The sequence below is a fragment of the Schistocerca piceifrons genome, chromosome 1, assembly GCF_021461385.2.
Source record: "Schistocerca piceifrons isolate TAMUIC-IGC-003096 chromosome 1, iqSchPice1.1, whole genome shotgun sequence".
NCBI lineage: Eukaryota > Metazoa > Arthropoda > Insecta > Orthoptera > Acrididae > Schistocerca > Schistocerca piceifrons.
In genome coordinates this window covers 1,164,674,615-1,164,700,863 of record NC_060138.1, presented here as the reverse complement: position 1 = coordinate 1,164,700,863, position 26,249 = coordinate 1,164,674,615, and the positions used below count along the sequence as shown (strand labels likewise).

Below are 26,249 nucleotides of genomic sequence, written 5' to 3'. Positions count from 1 at the left end.
TGGTGATGCCAAAGGGACACTACCTCCTGACAGACGGTAATGCAGAGATCGTTGGAGGAAATATAGGTATGCACAGGCTGAGGTACGAGGACTGCACCCTTGGCAGCAGCGTCAGCAGCCTCGTTTCCTGGCAGACCGACATGACCAGGAGCCCACAGAAACAAGATGAGCCAGTGACAGTTTTCCTGGACTCGTTGCACTAAGGGATGGGCAGTATACAGCACACACAGACTTTGAAGGGCACTGAGTGAGTCTTGAACAGAGGACACAGTTGAAAAGACTGTCACTGGATGTACTCTGCGGCCTGATACAAGGTGAAGAGCTTGGCTGTAAATATTGAGGAGTGTGGCGGAAGCTGATATTTAAAGACACGGGTGCCAATGATGAAGGCAAACCTGACCCCATGGTCAGTTCGAGAGCCATCAATGAATACAAAGGTACTATCATGAAGTTCCACGCGAAGGTCGTGAAACTGAAGGCGATAGACCAAGGCTGAAGTAGTGTCCTTAGGAAGGCCAAGGTAAACATGGGTCACTTCACGAAGCCAAAGTAATGAAGGGTTCACACCCATCGGGAAAGTTGCAGGTAGTTTGAAGTTAAGCTGCCGTAGAAAGTGCCGAAAGCAGACTCCAGGAGGTAACAGAGAAGAGGGACAAGCCCCATACTGACGGTGAAAGGAATCGTGAATGGAGGCAGCACAGAAGGAGTGGCCACACATGGCAGACGAACAGCATGCATACCTGCTGAGGAGAAAGTCAAGACAGTAGGACAGTGGTAGTTCAACAGCTTCAGCATACAGGTTCTCGACCGGGCTGGTGTAAAAGGCGCCCGTGGCCAAATGGATGTCATGATGGTGGATAGTGTTGAGACGGCTTAAGAGGGATGGGTGTGCAGACGTGTAAACAAAGCACCCATAAGCGAGTTTTGAATAGACAAGTGATCAATATAAAAGGAGAAGGGTGGTTCGATCGGCACCCCAAGAAGTACCATTGAGCACACGTAGGGCATTGAGAGAGCACATGCAGCGGGCTGCCAGGTAAGATACACGGGAGGACCAGGAGTGTTTTCTATCGAGTATGGGCCCCAGGAATTTCATAGTTTCAATGAACATAAGGGCAACAGGCCCAAGATGTAGAGATAGTGGGAGAAACCATTTGCGCTGCCAGAAATTCATACAGATGGTTTTGTCAGTGGAAAAGTGAATGCCATTGTCAATACTCCATAAGTAAAGATGATGATGATGATGATGATGATAGCGCTGAAGATGCCACTCAGTGAGATAGGTCCACGGAGAACTGCAATAGATGGCAAAACGTCAACAAATAGGTGGCAGGAGACAGGCCGTTATAGGTTTAATGGCGATAGCAAAGAGGACGATGCTCAGGATGGAATCCTGAGGCATACCATTTTCCTGGATAAATTTGTCCAACAAGCCAGAACCCACAAACACCTTGAAAACTCGGTCTTGTAAAAATGCCGAAAGAAAACAGGGCAGGCGCCCACGGAAGCCCCACATGTAAAGAGTACAGAGGATACCAGTTCTCCAGCAGGTGTCGTAGGCCTTCTCCAGATCGAAAAACATGGCCACAGTCTGGGATTTCTGCAGAAAACCCTTTACGACATGGGTGGACAAAGTAATGAGATGGTCAACTGCAGAACCCCGCACTCAAAATCCACACTGTGCATTCGTTAGTAAATGGCGAGACTCAAGCCACCACACCAGCTGGGCATGAATCATACATTGCATCACCTTGCAAATGCAGCTGGTAAGAGAGATGGGGCAGTAACTAGACGAAAGGTTTTTGCCCTTGCTGGGCTTACACATGGATAGGACAGTGGCTTCAGGCCAGGGTCTAGGAAATGTGCCCTCTGCCCAGATGTGGTTGTACATGTTAAGCAGAAAGTGCTTGCCTGCAAGAGAAAGGTGCTGAAACATCTGAATGTGGATTGCATCTGGCCCTGGGGCAGGGATGAACTGAGGGCAACATCTAGCTCCCTCATAGGAAAGGTGGCATTGTAGCAATCACGATTCTGAGAAGAGAAGGGTATCGGCAAAGCCGCCTCCACTCGTTTCCAATGGAGGAAGGCAGGATGATAGTGGGAAGAGCTCGAAACGTCCGCAAAATGGTGGCCCAAGGCATTGGAGATAGCAATAGGGTCCACGATGACATTGTCTGCTACTGTCAGACTGGAAATTGGGGAATGGAGCTTGGTTACAGAGAGCCATTGGAGGTTGGCCCACATGACAAAAGAAGGTGTGGAACTGTTAAAAGAACTAGAGAATGAAACCCAGCTAGCTTTTTTGCTATACCTGAAAAGGAACTAAAAAATGTTGTAATTTAATCTCAAAGATACAACAAGAAAATTTGTTTGACTGTCATACCAGAGTAACATGACAACACTTTGCACACATCTGTTTATAATGAATGCAGTTTGCCAACATAGGGTGGCAGCTAAAAATGCGGCGAGCACATCTCTGAGGGAATTGTGTCGCGACATGCCTCAGTCCACCTAGGGACTGCGACACGACGTGGTAAAGAGGAAGGGTGGGGGATGGAATGTTCAGCAGCAGTAAGGATAATGTTTGTGACTTCTTATATCTGGTCATCATAACTGGGGAAATCTTGTTCTGTGAGGGTCGCCAGGGAGGAGTAAAGCAGCCAGTCAGCCTTAGTAAGCTGCCATTTAGGCATGTACGCAGATGAGATAGGAGTCAGCAAATGGCTAGCACATGGGAAATGGTCGCTCGAGTAGGTGTCAGAAAGAACCACTCAAGACGAGGGGCAAGCTGTGCAGTGCACAAGGAGAGGTCCAAATGGGAATAGATGTGCGAGGAGTTGGAAAGGAAAGTGGGTGCTCCAGTGTTAAGGCAGAAGAGGTTAAATTGGTTAAGAAGATCAGCACCTCTCCAACAGGTCCTGGGAGAACCCTAAAGGGGATGATACGCATTAAAGTCACTGAGTAGCAAAAATGGACGAGGTAGCTGCCCAGTAACTTTTAGGAAGTCTGCGTTGCTGACAATGAATGATGAAGGTGTAATTGCTGATTGTCACTTAGGGTTCTTAGTTATTCTGTATGTAAAAGGTGGTGTGGTACCCCTCGGGAACATCAGCTTGCTTGCGCAGTCAGTCTGTGCAGTCCAACGTTGAAAAATGGTTGTTGGTGCACACCAGCGACACCAGCGAAGAGGATCTACGAGGTGAGGAAGGAGAAGACCGTTTGCCTTTGGTGGACTACTTCAAGCCTTTCCAGTTAGATGAAGACTTGGGTGTTGTTTGGCTGGAGGGATGGAAGAAATCTTCAGGGGAGTACTACTACTGTCCTTTCCGGCCTACTGGTTGTGTAGCTGGTGGCTTCGCTCCTAAAGCGAGAGTTTGATAGCTTGTTGCAGAGCTGGACTTTGGCACTGGGCGAATTCACAACCTCAGAGCAGAATTGGAGGTCGCATGTCTGCATGTCCTTGTCCTTCATGGAGTGAGGGGTAACAAGAACAGAACTATAGGTACCAGATGGGAGAATGCAAGGTTGGTGACTAGTCAGTAACTTGCGAGCAACTAGATAAGTCGCCTTTTCCTTTACCCGGGTCTCGAACAGCCTGCTAATCAAGATACACTAGACAGAAAGGAGGCAGCATGCCCGCCATTCCAGTTGATGTCCTCGTGCGCATCCCTACTACAGGTGACACATTTGGGTGGGTGTTGACAACACGTTCTAGTGTGGTTGAAATGATGACACTGGTAGCATTGCATCAGGTTCGGAATGTACGGCCAGATGGTGATAATTTCATAGCCAGCTTTGATCTTAGACAGAAGATCTATCAAAGGTGAGAAAGAGAGTGCGGGTGGGCACTAAGGAAGAATCTACATTTTACATACGTGATGGATGACAATGACATCCTGAACAGAGAGGTAAGATTGGATTTTGGCCTCCGTTAGACCTTCGAGCAACCTGGTGTAAATTACATCACGAGAAGAATTCAAAGTTCTACGGGCCTCGACATGAACAGGGTAACTGTGGGGAAGGAAGGCAGCAAGCAGGTGTTGTGCTTGAGAATCAGAAGTTGTCTCCAAAGCAAAGTGCCATTCCGTAAACGAGAGCAGGATTTCAAAGGGCCAGAAATTGCATCTACACCTTTCTGAATAATAAATGGATTTACCAAGGCGAAGGACTGACCATCTTCAGTGCACAAGACACGAGGAACCATGGTGCAGCGGGAAGGGTCTTTGAATCATTAGCCTCATTAGGTTTACATTTTGTAGACATTGAGTGGGAAGATTATTGATTATCATGAGGAAATCCCCATGACTGCCAGCATCCCTTCCAACTGGGGCCCCTCTTCACAAAGGAGGCGTACCCACCTTAGGTGATTGTTCACACTTCAGGTCACACCTCCCGAACACCTGAGAGAGTAACCAATCAGAAATTTGGGAAGGTTATAGCTCAGGCAATCACCCCTCCCTGGGCCTGGGAATTACATGTTACCCAGTCACCTGTTACATGTCAGACATGTGGGACAGCCTTCAGGAGCGCACAGGGAGGAAGAAGAAAAAAAGAGGATCCTCAAATGCTGAAGTGGAGTAACAAGAGGAGAAGGGAAACAAAGAAAGGAAAAGGGGAAATTTGTCTGAAGATCTGTACTAAACCATATCATTTGTTTCAGGACAAAGAATCTGACTAGCTGAAGATTAAAACATAGTTCTGCATTTTCAGCTCTTATTATAGTACTGAATGCCAGTATTGGATTTTCATTAGTTGTCCATTTAACTGACTGACGTCTTGGATTACAGCATTTTATGTATTCATTTTATGAACGAAAATCATGAAATAAAGAACTTTGACTACAAGGCCTCCCTACAGTGAAAAAAATTTGAAAGCGTGGGAACCACATATTTCTTGTAATCCCAGCTTTTATTTAATTTCAGTCTGTTTCACTATCTGTGCATATTATAAAAGTGTTTCCATATTATGAAAAGGATCATTGGTCCTCGCCATATAGCAGAGATACTGAGTTGCAGATAGGCACAAGAAGAAGACTGTCAGAAAATGAGCTTTTGCCCACCAAGGCCATCGTCAAAAATATACAACAGGCAGGCAAACACGCCCATGCCCACACCTATGCACACTGCTTCATGGGGCATGTATCTATCGGGGGAGGTATGACACCTTTACTTTTCTCCAGCCTTTGAACTGACTTACCTTGAAATGGGGATACCTATAGTTCACCATAGGTTCCGAGAACACACAATTTTTTCCACATATAGGTACCATTTCCAGAAGTAAAAAGCTACGAGTGACATCATAAGAATCCTTGGACTGGCTGGGATCAAACTCTGAATCTCTGGATTTTCAGTCTGGCACTTCCCCAACAAGACACACTAATAATAACTGCTCTAGTGATTAATGGTTCTTATGCTGCTGTAAGCCATTTGTCCTCACAAGGTAAATTTAACATAGTAACACCACTGCAATAAAAAAAGCTGCAGTTTTCTCAATTATATTGAATTATTGGATTATTGACTGATTTGGCCTTTTAACATTAAACAAAATGGCCTTGCTGTGATGGTACTGAAAATGACAAAGCAAGAGGAAACTACAGCTGTAATTTTTCCCAAGGGCATACAGCTTTACTATGTGGTTAAATGACGACGACATCCTCTTGGGTAAAATATTCTGGAGGTAAAGATAGTCCCCCATTTGGATCTCCAGGTGAAGAATACTCAGGACGATGTCGTTTTCAGGAGAAAGAAAACTGGCGTTCTACAGACGGGAGCGTGGAATGTCAGATCCCTTAATCGGATAGGTAAATTAGAAAATTTAAAAAGGGAAATGGATAGGTTAAAGTTAGATATAGTGGGAATTATTGAAGTTCAATGGCAGGAGGAAAAAGACATTTGGTCGGGTGAATGACATGAAGCCCACGCCTACCACAGTACTACAAGTTTATATCCCAAATAGCTCCGCAGATGACGAAGAGATTGAAGAAATGTATGAGGAGATAAAAGAAATTATTCAGATAGTGAAGGGAGACGAAAATGTAATAGTCATGGGGGACTAGAATTCGATAGTAGGAAATGAAAGAGAAGGAAAAGTAGTAGATGAATATGGAATAGGTGTAAGGAATGAAAGAGGAAGTTGCCTGGTAGAATCTTGCACAGAGCATAACTTAATCATACCTAACACTTTGTTTAAGAATCCTGAAAGAAGGTTGTATATGTGGCAGAGGCCTGGAGACACTGGAAAGTTTCAGGTGGATTTTATAATGGTAAGACAGAGATTTAGGAACCAAGTTTTAAATTGTAAGATATTTCCAGGGGTAGATGTGGACTCTGACCACAATCTATTGGTTATGAACTGTAGGTTACAACTGAAGAAACTGCAAAAAGGTAGGAATTTAAGGAGATGTCAACTGAATAAACTGAAAGAACCAGAGGTTGTAGAGTGTTTCAGAGAGAGCATAAGGGACTATTGACAAGAACAAGGGAAAGAAATGTGTAGAAGAAGAATGGGTAGTTGTGAGAGATGAAATAGTGAAGGCAGCAGAGGATCAAATAGGTAAAAAGACAAGGGCTATTAGAAATCCTTGGGTAACAGAAGGGATATTGAATTTAACTGATGAAGGGAGAAAATATAAAAATGCAGTACACAAAGCAGGCAAAAAGGAATGCAAAAGTGTCAAAAATGAGATTGAAAGGAAGTGCAAAATGGTTAAGCAGAGGCGGCTAGAGGACAAATGTGAGGGCGCAGAGGCATATATCACTAGGGGGGTAAGATAGATACTGCATACAGGAAAATTAATGAGACTTTTGGAGAAAGGAGAACCACTTATGTGAATATAAAGAGCACAGATGGAAAACCAGTTCTGAGCAAAGAAGGGAAAGCAGAAAGGTGGAAGGAACATGCAGAGGGCCTACAAAAGGGCGATGCACTTGAGGGCGATATTATGGAAATGGAAGAGGACGCAGATGAAGATAAAATGGGAGATACGACACTGCATGAAGAATTTGACAGAATACTTAAAGACCTAAGTAAAAACAAGACCCCAGGAATAGACAACATTCCATTACAACTACTGACAGCCTTCGGAGAGCCAGCCCTGACAAAACTCTACCACCTGGTGAGCAAGATGTATGACACAGGTGAAATACCCTCAGACTTCAAGAAGAATATAATAATTCCAATACCAAAGGAAGTGTTGACAGGTGTGAAAAATTATCTATGTGAGACAATACTAACCCTAGGACTTATCTTAGAAGATAGATTAAGGAAAGGTAAACTTGCATTTGTAGACACTCAGAAAACTTTTGGCAATGTTGACTGGAATGCCCTCTTTCAAATTCTGAAGGTGGCAAGGGTCAAATACAGGCAACCAATGCTATTTACAATTTGTACAGAAACCAGATGGCAGTTATATGAGTCAAGGGGCATGAAAGGGAAGCAGTGGTTAGGTATGGAGTGAGACAGGGTTATAGCCTACCCCCAATTTTATTCTATCTTTCTATTGAGCAAGCAGTAAAGGAAACAAAAGAAAAGTTTGGAGTAGGAATTAAAACCAATAGAGAGGAAATAAAAACTTTGCTGTTTGCCGATGACATTGTAATTCTGTCAGAGACAGCAAAGGACCTGGAAGAGCAGTTGAATGGAATGGACAGTGTCTTGAAAGGAGGATATAAGCTGAATGTCAACAAAAGTAAAATGAGGATAATGGAATGTAGTCAAATTAAATCAGATGATGCTAAGGAAATTAGGGTTAGGAAATGAGACACAAAGTATTAGATGATTTTTGCTATTTGGGGAGCAAACTAACTGATGATGGTCCAAATAGAGAGGATATAAAATATAGTGAAAGAATTTCTGAAGGAGAGAATTTTGTTACCATTGAGTATAGATGTAAGCATCAGAAAGTCTTTCTGAAAGTCTACATCTACGTGATACTTTGCACTTCACATTTAAGTGCTTGGCAGAGGGTTCATCGAACCACAATCATACTATCTCTCTACCATTCCACTCCCGAACAGCGCACGGGGAAACAAACACTTAAACCTTTCTGTTCGAGCTCTGATTTCTCTTATTTTATTTTGATGATCATTCCTACCTATGTAGGTTGGGCTCAACAAAATATTTTCGCATTCTGAAGAGAAAGTTGGTGACAAATTTCGTAAATAGATCTCGCCGCGACGAAAAACGTCTTCGCTTTAATGATTTCCATCCCAACTCGCGTATCATATCTGCCACACTCTCTCCCCTATTACGTGATAATACAAAATGAGCCGCCCTTTTTTGCACCTTTTCGATGTCCTTCGTCAATCCCACCTGGTATGGATCCCACACTGCACAGCAATATTCTAACAGAGGACAAACGAGTGTGGTGTAAGCTGTCTCTTTAGTGCACTTGTTGCATCTTCTAAGTGTCCTGCCAATGAAACTCAGCCTTTGGCTCACCTTCTCCACAATATTATCTATGTGGTCTTTCCAACTGAAGTTGTTCGTAATTTTAACACCCAGGTACTTAGTTGAATTGACAGCCCTGAGAATTGTACTATTTATCGAGTAATCGAATTCCAACGGATTTCTTTTGGAACTCATGTGGATCACCTCACACTTTTCGTTATTTAGCGTCAACTGCCACCTGCCACACCATACAGCAATCTTTTCTAAATCGCTTTGCAACTGATACTGGTGTTCAGGTGACCTTACTAGACGGTAAATTACAGCATCATCTGCGAACAACCTAAGAGAACTGCTCAAATTGTCACCCAGGTCATTTATACAGGTCAGTAACATCAGAGATCCCAGGACGCTTCTCTGGGGAACACCTTATACCACTTCAGTTTTACTCGATGATTTACCGTCTGTTACTGCGAACTGCGACCTTCCTGACAGGAAGTGTAGGATTGCATGGCCAATGGTCTTGCCACAGTGGTAACACTGGTTCCCGTCAGATCACTGAAGTTAAGCACTGTTGGGCTGGACTTGCACTTGGATGGGTGACCATCCAGTCTGCCGAGCGCTGTTGGCAAGTGGGGTGCACTCAGCTCTTGTGAGGCAAACTGAGTAGCTACTTGATTGAGAAGTAGCGGCCGTGCTACTCTATCTTGCACAGGCTGCTTCATTTCCAAGTACCTACTGCAACCTACATCCTTCTGAATCTGCTTAGTGTATACACCTCTTGGTCTCTTCTATGGTTTTTACCTTCCACGCTGCCCTCCAATACTGAACTGGTGATCTCTTGATGCCTCAGAACATGTCCTTCCAACCTATCCCTTCCTCTAGTCAAGCGTGCCACAAATTTCTCTTCTCCCTAATTCTATTCAGTACCTCCTTAGCATCATATTTTGAAAGCCTCTATTCTCTTCTTGTCTAAACTGTTTATTGTCTCTGTTTCACATCCATACATGGCTACACTCCATACGAATACTTGCAGAAATTACTTCCCACAACTTAAATCTATTCTCTACATTAACAAATTTCTCTTCTTCAAAAACTTGCCATTGCTAGTCTACATTTTATATTCTCTCTACTTCGTCCATCATCAGTTATTTTGCTCCCCAAATAGCAAAACTCCTTTACTACTTTAAGTGTCTCATTTCCTAATCTAATTCCCTCAGCATCACCTGATTTAATTCGGCTACATGCCATTATTTTCGTTTAGTTTTTGTTGATGTTCATCTCATATCCTCCTTTCAAGACATTGTCCATTCCATTCAACTGCTCTTCCAGGTCCTTCGCTGTCCGACAGAATTATGATGTCATTGACAAACCATAAAGTTTTTATTTCTTCTCCATGGATTTTAATTCCTATTCCAAATTTTTCTCTTGTTTCCTTTACTTCTTGCTCAATGTATAGATTGAATAGCTTTGGGGCTAGGCTACAACCCTGTCTCACTCCCTTCCCAATCACTGCTTCCCTTCCATGCTCCTCGACTCCTATAACTGCCACCTGGTTTCTGCAAAAATTGTAAACCGCCTTCCGCTCCCTGCATCTGATCCCTACCACCTTCAGAATTTGAAAGGGAATATTCTAGTAAACATTGTCAAAAGCCTTCTCTAAATCTACAAATGGTACAAATGTATGTTTGCCTTTCTTTAACCTATCTTCTACGATAAGTCCTAGGGTCAGTATTGCCTCACGTGTTCAAATGTTTCTATGGAATACAAACTGATCCTCCCCAAGGATGGCTTCTACCAGTTTTTCCATTCATCTGTAAAGAATGTGTGTTAGTATTTTGCAGCTGTGACTTACTAAACTGATAGACAGGTAATTTTCACACCTGTCAACACTTTCTTTGGTATTGGAATAATTATGTTCTTCTTTAAGTCTGAGGGTGTTTCGCCTGTCTCATACATCTTGCTCACCAGATGGTAGAGTTTTGTCAGGGCTGGCTCTCCCAAGGCTATCAGTAGTTCTAATGGAATGTTGTCTACTCCTAGTGCCTTGTTCGACGTAGGTCTGTCAGTGCTTTGTTTAATTCTTCACATACTATCATATCTCCCATTTCATCTTTACCTACATCCTCTTCGATTTCCATACTATCGCCCTCATGTACGTTGCCCTTGATTAGACCCTCTATATACTTCTTCCACCTTCGTGCTTTCCCTTCTTCGCTTAGAACTGGGTTTCCATCTGAGTTCTTGATACTCATACAAGTGGTTCTCTTTTCTCCAAAGGTCTCTTTAATTTTCCTGTAAACAGTATCAATCTTACCCTAGTAATAAATGCCTCTACATCCTTGCATTTGTCCTCTAGCCATCCCTGCTTAGCCACTTTGCACTTCCTGTTGAACTTTTTTTTGAGATGCTTTTATTCCTTTTTGCCTGTTACATTTACTGCATTTTTATATTTTCTCCTTTCATCAGTTAAATTCAATATCCCTTCTGTTACCTGAAGATTTCTACTAGCCCTTTTCTTTTTTCCTATTTGATCCTCTGCTGCCTTCACTATTTCATCTCTCACAACTACCAATTATTCTTCTACACATTTCTTTCCCTTGTTCTTGTCAATAGTCCCTTATGCTCTCTCAGAAACACTCTACAACCTCTGGTTCTTTCAGTTTATCCTGGTCCCATCTCCTTAAATTCCCACCTTTTTGCAGTTTCTTCAGTTGTAACCTACAGTTCATAACAAATAGATTGTGGTCGGAGTCCACATCTGCCCCTGGAAATGTCTTACAATTTAAAACCTGGTTCCTAAATCTCTGTCTTATAATCAAATAATTTATCTGAAACCTTCCATTGTCTCCAGGCCTCTTCCATGTATGTAACGTTCTTTCAAGATTTTTGAACCAAGTACTAACTATGATTAAGCTATTCTCTGTGCAAAATTCTACCAGGTGGCTTCCTCTTTTATTCCTTACCAAATTCACCTACTACTTTTCCTTCTCTTCCTTTTCCTGCTATCATATTCTAATCCCCCGTAACTGTTAAATTTTCATCTCCTGTAACTATCTGAATAATTTCTTTTATCTCATCATACATTTCTTCATCTCTTCGTTGACTGCGAAGCTAGTTGGCATATAAACTTTTATTCCTGTGGTAGGCCTGGGCTTCAGGTCTATCTTGGCTACAATAATGCGTTCACTATGCTGTTCGTAGTATCTTACCCACGCTCTAATGTTTTTATTCATTACTAAACCTACTCCTGTATTACCCCTATTTGATTTTGTATTTATAACCCTGTATTCATCTGACCAGAAGTCTTGTTCCTCCTGCCACCATACTTCAATAATTCCCACCATATCTACCTTTAATCTATCCATTTCCCTTTTTAAATTTTCTAGCCTACCTATCCGATTAAGGGATCTGACATTTCACACTCCAATCTGTAGAACGCCGGATTTCTTTCTTCTGATAATGACCTCCTCCTGTGTTTTCCCTGCCAGGAGATGCGAACGGTTGGGTTGATTTGGGGGAAGAGACCAAACAGCGAGGTCATCGGTCTCATCGGATTAGGAAAGGATGGGGAAGGAAGTTGGCCATGCCCCGTCAAAGGAACCATCATGGCATTAGCCTGAAGCGATTTATGGAAATCACAGAAAACTTGAATCAGGATGGCTAGATGCATGATTGAACCATCATCTTCCCAAATGCGAGTCCAGTTTGCTAGCCACTGCGGGAGATTTGAATGGGGGACTATTTTTCCTCCAGAATAGTTTACCCAAGAGGACTTCATCATCATTTAACCATACAGTAAAGCTGCATGCCCTCGGGAAAATTAAGGCTGTAGTTTCCCCTTGCTTTCAACTGTTTGCAGTGCCAGCACACAAAGGCCGTTGGTTAATGTTACAAGGCCACATCAGTCAATCTTCCAGACTGTTGGTCCTGCAACTACTGAAAAGGCTGCTACCCCTCTTCAGGAACCACACGTTTGTCTGGCCAGTCAACAGATACCTCTATGTTGCAGTTGTACCTACTGTATGGCTATCTGTAGTGCTGAGGCACGCAAGCCTCCCCACCAGTGGCAAGGTCCAGGGTTCATGGACGGGGAAGGGATTACAATAGACACATCAGAGCTATTTTCAAACATGTTAGGGGAAACAAACAAGTTAGGAAATGGAAAACACACAAGTTATGAAAGACTTGGACAGGAATGACATAAGAGACTTAGTAATACAGGAAAGAGGGAAGGTATTTAAAAACTGGGAGGGTTTCATGGCAGCAGGGAAAAGAAAACTGATACAAAGTCATCTGAAGACAGAAAAAATAAACATGGTGAAATACTGAAGGATTACTGGAAAAGAAAGGACAACAAAGGATTCAAAATTGAAATTGCAACATAGTCCCCCATTACTTCGAAATTCCTCCTTGCCTTGCGTATCTTCTCTGCTGTCCTTTGCCATAGTCTTTTCCCTTTACCTTTTCACCCATACACTTGAGCTTTAAGCTTGATACGCGAACGGAAAGAATAGGTTAAAGACAAGAACACACACTATTTTAGAACCAGTTTCAATTTGCTGCATTGTTATAGCGTTAACTTCTTTCAGTTGTGGGTTTGTTTTGAGACTACTTACTTTGCCTTTCTGTCCTCTGGTTTTATGTTAAGAAGTGACCAGATTATGGATCTAAAGGTCTTTAATTTGATCCCAGTTCAGCCCTAGAATTTTTATCCGACATTTATCAGCTCTTTCAGCCCCAGAAATGTAAAAAACGCTGAGTTGCATCATGGTTTGGATTCCACAAATTTTTGGTCTCCCAATAATTGAGCAACTCAGTTCAAGATGGAGGATAATGGCATACTAACACCAATAGGACCATGTCTAGTAAAGCCCTGTGGCATCAAGAGTAAGGGAAGTAAGGTAAAAAGTGCAAGAAATTATGGTAAATCGGTAATACAAACAAAGCAGCAAAAAGTAGCATGGCTGAAAGCAAAGTAAATCACTTTACTACAGTGAGAGGATCATGTTGCCACCCAAATGACATCACCGTCACCATATTTGAAATGTGATAGCTCAAGATTCTGCGTTCTTGTTGAGAGCAAATGGCACTATTAAACATAGAGGGATAATATTGCACTTTCATGTTCCAAAAGTGTAAACTGAGTACTTAATCTACAAGGAAGTGTTAATCACATTTTGATTTTGGTTTTTTCCTGTTGATGAACTGATTGTATTGTCGAAATTATATTTGTTTAAGCTTGAATTACTGGTACTAATGAGTTATTTTACATCATTAACAGTTTAGTTAGAGAGCTAATGTAACAGTCTTTAAGGTTTCCTATGTAAGAATTATTAGCCATCTCAACACCATGTATCAAGTAAATCCACATTTAGCACCAAACCGCAATACATAATGATTATATGAAGCATGGAGAGTATATAAAAGGTACAGATTATATAAAGCATGACAATTATATTAATGAATTACTAAAGAGTAATAAGGAAATATACAAAACTATTGAGAAAGTGAGTGAGGCAATGCGTAAACGCAGACTAACGTTTTATGGTCACCTGTCGAGGATGGATGGAAACAGACTAACAAGAAAAGTGTTTGAACATAGTAACAGGAACGAAAAAACCAACAATAAATGGATACAGATGGTGAAAAAGGATTTGGCCTATTTTAATGTCACCCGTGAGTCAATCAGGGACAGGGAAAAGTTTAGACAAATAGTGAACGAAATTAAGTGTTTTCCAGAAGAAACGAAACTAAAGAATAATAACAGGAAATGGTCGGAAGAGCGGAGGAGGAACCACTCGAAAATGATGAGGAAATATTGGGAAGAGAGAAAAAAAGATCAAAAAGCCGGGCAAGTGAATTGTTGAACGTGGTCCAAAGATGGCCGAAATCGAAAGAAGAAGAAGAAGAATTACTCCAATTGCTTCCTTTAGATCTGTAACATTTTTCCTCACAAACATGTAAAATGCCAAACATATTATGAAAAAGAAAATTTTTGCATAATTTGCCATGCTAGTATTTCAACAAAATTTGCTGTATTCTTAGGTACAAATCTTTTTATGTAAATAAAAATGCAAACTAAACAATGTCACTGGTTTAATAAAAATTTATTTTGAAAAAAATAAATATTTGAACAACTGTACTGCTTATGCATTAACATTAAACAATACTGATTTATGTTCTTATCAGAAAATACAATTTAATAAGTAGCAACAAACATTTCTTACACACAGACACATACAAAGCTTATAGTGTCCCACAGGGACAGAGCAACATTCACTGAAAATCTGCTCTCTGAACAAGTCAGATGCAAATCATAACTGCATTTATGTAACACCAGTGCAAAGTAGAGCCACTGTTGTTGACACAATAAAATACTGATGAAAACAATAAACATAAGCAATATTAATTATTTACTAGGCCATTCATGACCTAGTGAAATGAAAGTCTGAATACTGGAGCACACAGTGCCATCTAGTTTAAACACCTGATAATAGTTCACATAATATGCACACTGAAGAGACATGTGCTAAACTCTCATCAGGTTATTCCGTAGAGACAGAATAAATAGTTTCCATTGTCTTGCTTCTTCTCAAACTCAATCAATGCCAAAAACATCACCGCGTTTTCTGTAGTCTGCATTTGCAAATATATACTCTGCTTCTTTTGCTATTGCACAAATTATTGATCCTCTACTCTTATAGCGATCCGTAAGATGACCAAGCTTCTCCAATCCTTTTATCACTTGCTGGAAGAAGAATAGAAACAATAACAATAACAATAATAATAAATATAATAACAATAATAATAATAATAACAATAACAAAAAACCTGCTACTACCATACAGTAAAAAACCTTATTGCTACAGCAAGTATTAGTCAATGGGAAGAGAAACTGCTTGGGCATGTAAAGGCACGTCAACAATGGAAATGAATAATGTGGGGCTTCAGGAGTTATTTTCTCAGATAATATATAGATCAACATTTCTCCCATTTCTTATTAACTGATAACAGGGAATGCAATTTCCTGAAGTGAAGCAACCACAAGTGCTTCCATCAAAAGAAAAGGGGCTGAGAATTTTGACATTTCCTCTAAAATGTATGTCCTGGGTCATTTGTTGTAAATGCTAATTTCATCACAATCTTGTGTGCTTGCTTCACAATGCAGACAAGAGGCTTTCCCATCACCATCCAAAACATATTACCTTTCCTCCAGAACCCAACACTGAATTACTTCTTTCTATATCACTAACAAATGCTTAGTTCCTACCACCTATTTGGCTGCCATGAACTCCTCTCCCAACATTGTCAACTCAATTCATTGTTTCATTTCTTTTCTCCATCATTTCATTCATCTATTTTACACTAATTGTCATCTATGTTCTTTTTCCTTTTAACATATCTACTTATGCTGGTTATTCTCTCTTTCTCCCTCTGACTTATCAGCTTTCCTATCTGCCAGCTATGAGAACTTTTCTCATCTGATTCTTCATAAATCCCATTGTTCCATTTACATTTTCTTCTTTCTCGGGAAAAAATTTAAACGCACACTCTGAGCTTTCACTTCAGCGTACACACTCAAATTAATCCCCTACACCTACTCTTACTCCCATCATTACCTGATAACAAAGCAATATTTTATTTTGTTTCTAGTTATTGTTTAGTAACATATGTGGATAATAATGACAAACAAACATTTTACATTTATTTGGGTTTCTACTGCTGCAAAATTGCAAGAATCATGATTAAGCTTTCTGAGAAATAGATGAATTTTTTATAAATCTGTATTTTAAATTTTATTTTAATTCATTTTTACTTACATCAAGGACACCATATTCGTAACTCAGCTTCATTGGGTACAGCTGATGGTGAATTCTACTTGCATCTACAGCTTCCTTAATATTATCTCCAAACCAAAGATATCGCATTATAACCTGTTAATGAACCAAAAGATAGTATTTGTAATGATAGTAGTAGTTTTCAGTAATTTAATACTATGAAATAACTGGACATTTAAGAGCCTCCGTAGTTATTTCCTTTCAAAGTGTTGTTTCCTTGGGTAACTAGTTCTATTAATCAATATTAAAGACTAGCCCATGAGAGAGATGTTTGTTGAAGCAGGAATATTTAAAAAAAATGCTTTGAATTTCTTTACAAGTAGAATCATCATCTTTACTAATTAGCAGGATAGGTGCTGCTCTTAGAATTATACTATTCAGTTGATGTTTAGCTATTATTACAAGATTAGATACCGGCACTTCCAAATTGCTGCTGAAAGAAATGTTTGTATTGAAGTAATAGAAATGTGTTTACAATAAACATACTGCTTCCTATAATGTTGATACATTTCTAGTAACAGACTCCAGATAATTTATAGAATTAATCAATAATGTACTTTAAATTTGATTCTGTGCAAACTCCAGAAAAGAAAACACTACTGCAGATGACTGAGGATGGCACACTGGCACATGAGGACTGTATAATCCCACTAGTTTTTGAACTTCTGCTCTTCTGGCTTTAAGAGGAGTGACACAAATGCTGAAGACCAAAATGGAGGGAAATCTAGGAGGCGGCTTTTATCCAGTACTTTATTTCAAACCACTTCTGACAATGGTAATTCCTCAATTTGTATTGTGTTTGTCCTGGAATTTCCATTGTTGTAATAGTATGTTACTTTTGAATTTCTGGGAGACTGCCAATATCTTGCCCATGAACTAGACAAAGATTTTTTCATCAGAATAAAGAACTCTGCTTTACCATGTGCCATTCATAGGGATCTAAAATCAATGAGATCTTTTCTTTCACACAACTGGATTGATTACTTATTTGCTATGAATATATAAGAATCTTTATCAGTCTTTCAGCAAGTTTCCCTTCATAATCAGCTTTATCAGTGAAAGCTGTACATTTACATACATACACTTGCACACAAATACATACATTCACAAGTAATTCTCTTTGTACATCTCCCTACACACATGAGAAAGTTATATACATGGTTGACTTGATGGCATTAGTTACAGTTATCTGCTTCCACACAATTACACCTGGTGCACAAATCATTTTAATAAGCATTGTTTATGTTTGTCTGTTACATTAACTTCACAATGCTACCTGGTGAACATAAAATTGTTTCCTAGAATGATTTGTGTACTAGGATAATCATATGGAATCAAATAATTGTAACTGAGTGGATCTTTTGATTTTACAATGTACCTAACTCCATATACCTCACCACATCCAGTCCTTACCAGCTTCTCTCTTTTTTGATCTTGTCACAATTACACAATGACCCTCACAATGCCATGAACTACTGTAAAGAACTGTACCATCTGATGGTGAGTTACCAGGAAACTTTAAACCCATAATGGGAAAAATAATAATTATTTCACCACAAAAGATAAATGGTCAGTCATTTCTGAAATCATTTATCACAGCTGCATTGATCCACATCCATAATGGCTAAAATTTGGATATTTTGTTTTTTATGATTTTTTCCTTGTGATGAAAACTGATAAATCTTACACATAAGACTGTGGCTTAGATTTATATACTTTCAATATTCATTTATTCTACAGGGGATTAAAGCTACATATCAGTACTTTATGTTATTTCATCTGCAAGACATTCCACTACACATAAATGTACACTTCACCAAGTTCTTTACTTACAGTTGCCACAGCAGTTGTAATTTTTGTTCCACCAGAAGCTCCAATGACAAGTTTCACATTGTTGTTTTCATCAACAATAACTGATGGGCACATGGATGACAGTGGCCTCTTCCATGGTTTAACTGCATTAGCAGGGGAACCTGGGAGTCCAAAATAGTTTTTATACTTGCTAAATGAAAAATCATCCATTACACTGTTCAGTATAATTCCAGTTTGTTTTGAAACTACGCCAGCACCAAAACTGAAAGAAAGAAATAAGGCAAAATTATTTTACTGATACATATATTTCTCACTCACTCATTTGTTCACATTGTCAATATGAACAAATATTTTGTAAGAATCATTTTTCTTCTTTTCCTATAACTTGCAGCAGACAGCTATTTCTGTTTGTATCTCAAATGGTTCAAATGGCTCTAAGCACTATGGGACTTCACATCTGAGGTCATCAGTCCCCTAGACTCAGAACTACTCAAATCTAACCAACCTAGGGACATCACACACGCAGGATTCGAACCTGCGACCGTAGCGGTCTCGCAGTACCAGACTGCAGCGCCTAGAACCGCACGGCCACTTCGGCCGGCCACTGTTCAAGATACCTCATTAGGTTTGAGATCAGTCTAAGTTGTAAGATTCTACAACAAATTGACGACAAAGGTATTGGATGGTAGTTTTGTAGATAACTTCTACTGCCCTTCTTGTAGATGGGTGTGACCTATGCTTTTTCCAAGAACTGGGCACCTTCCCCCCCTCTGCACCAGTAAATAAATTTTAAAAAAAGGTGGAAGACGTGCTTTTTTTCTCCGCCACGAGTTTCGACCATTGCATTTTCATACATTATCCAACGAAGTAAATACAAATTCCGTATTGTTCATCTTCGAATGTAGCAGCATTTCAATGAAGTACGAAAATCCGACTGGCAAGACTGTTTGGGATGTTTGTCAATATGGCCAACTCTACCTTCTGAATTTTTTCCTACCTGTGAGAAGAGATGGTTGCTAATAGGAACTTCTATGAATTGTGAATCACATGCAATATTCTCTTCACCATAAGAATAATACGAATATAAACATTTTGCTATGTATTCTTTCGTGTTTGCTGCTATCTCATTTAAATCCTGTCTGCCTAATAAACTACGAAACTAGGGTGAGACAACAACAAACGTGGAAGAATATACATATCATGTCATGTTCATATTCGTACTACTCTTATGCCTAATAGTGATACAGTCAGAAATGAAGCACGGCAACTGACTAGATTTTTAAATCTAAGATGACTAATTTCTGTGCAGAATGTAATGTACTAATGAGGCGTCTGCAAAGAGTTTCAAACGGAGAAAAATTTTCGCTAAACTCTCCTTCAGAACATCTATTATATGCAGCCTATTATTTGGTTCTTGTTGATCGTTATCAATAAAAGCAGCAAAGAAAAAAAAAATAGCACTCTTTTGCCATTGTTTCGCTAATGAGACGATTCCTTTTTTTTTTAGTTGTAAGCGGCTGTAGCGTGCACAAAAGCAAGCCATGCTGCGAGCGGCGGCAGGTTGTAAACACTCATTATCATTATCAGACTGTGAAACAATGCATGACACAGTACAATAATGCATTTTCAGCTTAGAGTGGCATAAATACCTATAACAAAGAGAATGCCACTTACCAGATCAAACAAAAATAAGCAATCAATTCAAACCAGACGAAGCACGTGAAAAAGGAAGGGTACCCATATAAATACGGAAGGAGCGCCTGAGGCATAGCAATGGCTACCTGGTAAAGGTTAACTGCTAAGCTTACAACTTGAACCAAACTACTGTAGCTGTATCGTCATTCATTCGATCTAAATTGTGTGTCATATTACAATGGACCAAATTTGTTTCGATTTGGAGGTGCGGTCTAAAACTTTTCTCCCCCCTTGAATTTCGAGTCTCAAATTTCAGGTGTGGCTTACATTCGGTAAATTTTTTTTTCCTTGATTTCGAGTCTAATTTTTCAGGTGCGGCTTAGATTTGAGTAAATACGGTAGGGGATGAGGACCGATGTCCCTGGCACATGGGGAGCCAATGCTCCTGAAGTGGGTGCAGTGGAAGCACCAGAAGGGGCGCCAACCACCTGGGGAGGACCCACAGTAAGGGGCACAACAGAGAAAGGCACCACTGACAGAAAACATGACGACATTGCTGCTGTAGCTTAAGATTGTATCAGTTGTCCGAGATTAAGATGCTCATACTTTCTAGCCTCTTGATATGTGAGCTTGTCCTGGATTTTCTTCTCACACTTAAAAATGGAGCAATCTGTTGAGCAGGGAGAGTGGAGCTTGCCATAGTTTACACAGATGGGGTACGGGAACAAGGAACGTTCACGTGCAGCAGACTTCCACAATCCCTGCACACAAGGGTAGCAGAGCAATGTGAAGACTTATGTCTTAACTTCATGCACCTGAAGTATCTTGTAGGAGTAACATAGGATTTCACATCACACCAGTAGACCATCACCTTGACCTTCTCAGGCAACGTATCAAAAGCCAAGATGAAGCCCCTGGCATCAACTTTGTTTTCCCTTGGTTCCCAATGGGCATGAAAAATGAAGTGCACACCCCATTGCTCTACGTTGGCCTGCACTTTGTCAGATTGCAAACGACTGCGGTGAAAAATTATGCCCTGGACCATACTGAGACACTTGTGTGAGGCGACAGATACAGGAATGTCACCCACAAGCAGCACCTGTGACTCTGTGGGAGAGGACTTCCCTGTATTTACCTTTAATGTTTTTCACAAAAACAAAGGCTTTGGGGCCAAATAGGTGTCCCTGTTGGTCATGGTACAGATCATGTATTGGGGGACGGGATTTTGCTCCTTATCTAGACCTCCTTTCCTCCCATGGTGTGGCAAGGGAAGAAAACACATTGGGATCATATCTCATTGCATCATACGAGGCCTCTCCATTTGGGGAGACTGCTGGCTGTGAGACCACCAGCAGGAGAAAGTTTAAGTCATTTCACGTGCAAACCATCTACCACGGTGCTACCCACTCCAAACGGGGGCTCTCCCCATGTATGCCACCAAGCCACAGCAACAGCTACTCGGCCAGTAATCTGTTGCCTGAAGTCCCTGTGCCAGAGTGATGCTGGAGACATACTCCATGGCATACATGGGGAGTGTGCAGTGCAGGCACAAACAGCGCAGTCCCTACATGATCGGGGGCTACCATTGCACAGGTACTTCACGACCCCTCCCTCCCCCAATAACAGGATGGCTACTGAGCTGGGTACTGGGTGTACTATGACAACATGAAGGAAGGATGCCAGGGTGGAAGGACACAAAGGCAGAGCACACAACACAGTGGACGACCTTCCCTGCACGGCATGCACTTCCATAAAATCTGGAAAGCTGGCAGGTCAAACCCAATAATGGGGGACCATATAATTGTTAATGGAAAGGGAAGATAGTGCTGAAAATGAAACTAGAAATCAAGACCAAAATGGTGAACAATATCCAAGCAGGGTCTGCACCAAAAAGACCATTCGATGGAAAGTCTGAGGATGTAAGAGAGAGTGCAAGCGTAGGTTTGCTGCACAGAAAGAGGAAGCAATGCTGGAAAGGCTAGGGCCTCGTGGTACTCAAGCAGGTACTCACCAAAGTGTGGTGAGCCCCTGGGAGGCCGCAACCAGGATTCAAAATATTCAAATTTCATGTCCGAGACCATTGCACTACAAAGTTACATTAGCAACATGAGCTTCAGCAGGAAGGATGGTTCTCATTAATACAAATTGAAATTTAAGGCTTCATCTAGTTTCACTTCAATCTTGAATAGATTCAAAACTATCTAAATGTAGCTGCAGGACACCACTGTCAGTCTCATGAAACCTTCCACTTATCATCACTAAGTTTCATATTAATTACAATCTTAACATTACTTTTACATGACTGGAGGGGGTGGGGCTGAGGGAGGGGTGGGGTGGGGCAGCAGTCTTAATGACAAGCTAAGTGTGAAGTGTAAGGGTTAAAAGGTAAGGGATACAGCAACAATCCTTGTGGCTGCCCAACAACATGTCTGAATGCTTCTGAGCAATATGTCTGCAGTAAATATGACAACCTGTTTCAATTTCATCTGGTTCTCTTCCAGAATGCCAACTTACTGGGTATTGGTCTTCACCTCTCCAGTACCTCCATAAAAACCTCTGCATATTAACCCCCCAAGTCATCAACAATACCATCATTTTGATAGCTGCCATGCCTTCCACTCTAAGAAGTCTCCCCATATAGGAAGGCCTTGTGGATGGTACATCTACAGTGATTACCTCTTCCTCCACTGCCATACCACCCCCTTCAGTACCCATTTTCAACCATGATTGGAGTAACTGTACCACAGCCTTGACCAACTCTGTGACTACCTACCATCATGCCCAGAAATGAGAAAATTCCACCCACAATCCTTCCTATTCTTCCTAAAGTGCTGTTCAACCAATCTACAAAATATCCTGGTGCAATCCTATGTCACACCTATTACCATCCCCTTGTGGAAGGCCTAGGTGCAAGTCATCCTGTAAATTTTTGTTTAAAGAAATATTCACGATTTGCTAGACATGCAACACATGCGATAGCGAAATTTTCTATGAGCAAAGAGTTATTTGTTTGTAGATTGATGTACCTCATTTAAAACCCCTCATTCTCCTCTTTTCAACAAATATTCTAATGTTTCCAAAAGTTATTCATATTCAAAATTTTCATGTTCCAGAATGTCTGGCTCTTAAAATGTACATATTTCCAAAATACAGCACAATAGTCTTATAGACCTGGGTTTTCTCTTTACAAAAGTGTGCTATTTAACTACAGTAACTTGTCAATTTGTTACTTCCTCCACTTACAAAATTTCACTTTCTTGTAACTCTTAGTTGGGGTTTGGGGATCTCTTTGTACATTACAATACCCCACATTGAACAGTACCTAAAACTTTACCACTTTCTAGTTATAACAATCTTAAACTAACGTCTTTGCCCTATTATATCTTTGCGTCTTTTAATTTTGCTGTTTTAGTTAACTAAAACAAAACAGTCCAGAACTTTGTCAGTTCATAGTTTTCTACATCACATGTGTCTAAGTAAGTGTGGTGCAAAACACCTAAATCTTTCAGATGATAACATTCATTATGTATGAACATTGTAGTAAGTATTGAGTTCAGTGTATATTTACTTTTCATCATCCTGTGCCTGACAATAGAAATGATAACTGCTACAATGTCAAGGGAGTCTGAAGCAAGCAGTCAATACACAATCAATGTAGTCTATGTCTCATTATATAATTTTCAGTTCAGTTTACACCATGCATTCTGGGTCTACTAGTAAAACAATAATTGTCATTCATTTCTCAGTCAATCAGCATCAGACTGTTAAAATGTGACGCCACTGTTTTCAGCAGAATCATTTAAAAACAAACAATAGGTTGGTTTTCAATCTGTGAACTTTGTGAATGTTTCTTAATTAGTGCTACTTACTGAGCTATGTCAAACATTCATTCTTCTGCAGGTTTCACAACTGATCATCAAAAAGAGAACATATATGCCAAAAATAAAGAAACAGAAAATCATTTGTTGCAATGTCGTGTTTTTTCACTAACAGCTATCCATCAAGTCCATTAATATAAGGACAACACTTGAAGTCAGATTATGAGACTTCCAAGGTGCTGTTTCAGGTCAGTAAGGCTACACAGTGGCTTAACCTTTCACGTATCTTGTAGGTATGGTAACCTCTTTGGGAGAGCATGTCAGACAGTTTAAGTTTCTACTTGTATAACTTAACCTTGTAAGGTAGTAAGAGATTCAGAGCATTGGCAGCCTGTAAAGCAACAGGACATTCTTCAGACTGCCAATGATATTAACTTTTTCCCCATATGATTGACAAATGAAGCAAAAATTGCTATTCTATTTGAAGGATTTTAAAAAAGAATCACAAAACAATTTGAATAAATTAAATTCTCAAAGCTGGGAATGTGAACAAATATGTCCACCATTGAAACACTATTCTCTAAATGTAATGATAAATATCACAAGCAGTTTCAGCACACAGCTTTCCCTCTTTACATTACATTTAACTTCTTTTGGGTAAATACTATATATGTATGTAATAATAAATGTTCTGAGCAGAAAGTTTAAAAAGATGGTCAATATTGCACTTAAATACATGTGCAAACACATGTTACCACTTGCTTACTCTTCATCTCACCACTGTTTCATCACCCATTTGAGTGACAATGTATGAACAATTCTTTCAATATGTTCTCCTCATGTCTAATTTCGGTAATGAGCAATGTGGTAAATATTATTCATTTTAATATATGGCACATGTGAAGGTATTTATTCACCCTAAGTCATCAGTTGTGTCCTTAGACCTAACTTCATTTGTTCAAGAATAATTATTAAATACATTCCAGACAATGAAAACTCCAGGTTGGAATATCAACAATATAAGGAAAAGAGATTGTTACTCACCATAAAGATGATATGTTGATTTGCAGACATGTACAATGGAAAGACGCTTGCAAATCAGCTTTTGGCTAAAGCCTTTTTCAGAACAGAGCACACGTGTGTGTGTTTTGTTTTCTGAAGAGGTCTTTGGCTGAAAGCTAATGAGTAAGTATCTTTTCATTATGCCTGTACACAACTGATCGTGTCATCTTACAGTGAGTAGCAATCTACCTTTTTTATATTGTTTACATTCAGTACATTTCTTAATTCCTGTAAGCACATGCAACTAACACCCCAAAGTCTAGATAACTACCGTACACCTTATCGATCCTCTTATCAGTTTCCCCATCCCCTCATAACGCAACACCTGCTGAACAACTCACTCCCCTTCATTGTACATGTGTATGATCCCACCCATAATTCCGTCCTCTTAATTGTTATACAATTAAACCTTTTAAGGAAAGTGGTTTGTCACGGTAGTGAAGTACAGTGTTTTTCATTTTCTTTTTTGGCTGTTTTTGTTTGTACACCTAAAAATGAGTGATGCAACAAAGAAAAGGCATTGAAACAAGCTGACAAACGAGAAACAATTAGAAAACTTGCCCCCTAAATGGTGTCAGCAACATCATTATCAGTGACCGGTGAAGAAACAGAAAAAAATAGCTCTCTGCAAAGAAATATTCTGAAGAACCTCTTAACTAAGAAACTATAAAGAAATTGGAATTTGGAAATGAAAAAAAAAAAGTGAGACATTATTCATGTGGTTTTAGCAATGAAGACAAAAGGGGACTCCGATTTCTGGTCCAGTCTGGCAGAAGAAACCTTTGTTTTTAGAAACTGGCTGCAGGAGGGAGATGACGGTTTCACCACTAGTTTGGGCTGGCTCAAGAGGAGGAAGAAGAATGACATTACAATGAAATCCAGACCTTTAGCTACTGACAGGCGTTGATAAATATCAATGGGGACAGTTGAAAATGTGTACCCCAACCAGGACTGGAACCCGCAATCTTCTGCTTACATGGCAGACACACTGACTGAGCCAAGGAGAGCACATATTATAGTGTGACTGCAGGGACTTACCTCTGGCACGCTCCCTGTGAGACCCACATTTCAAACTTACTGTCCACACACTATAATTGTAGTGCCCCTGCCCACTATACTCATTACTCATGGTAGTCAATCTAGCAATACCAGTAAGAGTGTGGGCCATGTGAGTGCATCTGCACTGAAGAATATCATTGGCCGGTAAGCCTTATCTATATGAAGATGGTATCTGTTCCTTCAGACATGTCCGAAAGAACAGATACCATCTTCATATAGATAAGGTTTACGAGCCAATTATCTTCTTCAGTGTGGATGCACTCACATTGCTCGAACTCTTACGGGAATCGGTAGACTGACTGCCTCAAGTACTGAGTATAGTGGACATGGGCACTACAAATGTAGTGTGTGGACAGTAAGTTGGAGATGTGGGTATCACGGGGAGTGTGCCAGAGGTAAGTCCCTGCAGTCACACTATCCTCTGTGTCCTCGGTGACTCAGATGGATAGAGCATCTGTCATGTAAGCAGGAGATCCCGGGTTCAAGTTTCGGTCAGGGCACACATTTTAAACTGTCTCCATTGATATTTATCAATGACTGTAAGCAGCTAAAGGTCTGGATTTCAATGTAATTTCATTCTTTGAGAGCTACAAGATCACCAATGGTACCTGTTCTTTTGGACATGTCTGGTGACACT

At 40.3% G+C, this 26,249-nt stretch overlaps 1 protein-coding gene and 1 pseudogene across 4 annotated transcripts in view; one reads left to right on the top strand and one right to left on the bottom strand.

Annotated features, from left to right (window-relative positions):
* The first annotated feature begins 8,898 nt into the window (after positions 1 to 8,898).
* Positions 8,899 to 9,016, top strand: LOC124717636 (annotated as a pseudogene).
* Positions 9,017 to 14,476: 5,460 nt separating this feature from the next.
* The window catches only part of LOC124781209 (scoloptoxin SSD14), a 534,282-nt gene continuing 522,509 nt past the window's right edge, over positions 14,477 to 26,249 (bottom strand). For all 4 annotated transcript variants that reach the window (XM_047253842.1, XM_047253841.1, XM_047253843.1 and 1 more), the window contains 3 exons: positions 18,060 to 18,300; positions 16,209 to 16,322; positions 14,477 to 15,136 (listed from right to left, as the gene is read on the bottom strand). In XM_047253842.1, the coding sequence (XP_047109798.1) occupies positions 14,987 to 15,136; positions 16,209 to 16,322; positions 18,060 to 18,300 (505 nt within the window). In that variant the 3' untranslated portion in view covers positions 14,477 to 14,986. The remainder of the gene's footprint in view (positions 15,137 to 16,208; positions 16,323 to 18,059; positions 18,301 to 26,249) is intronic.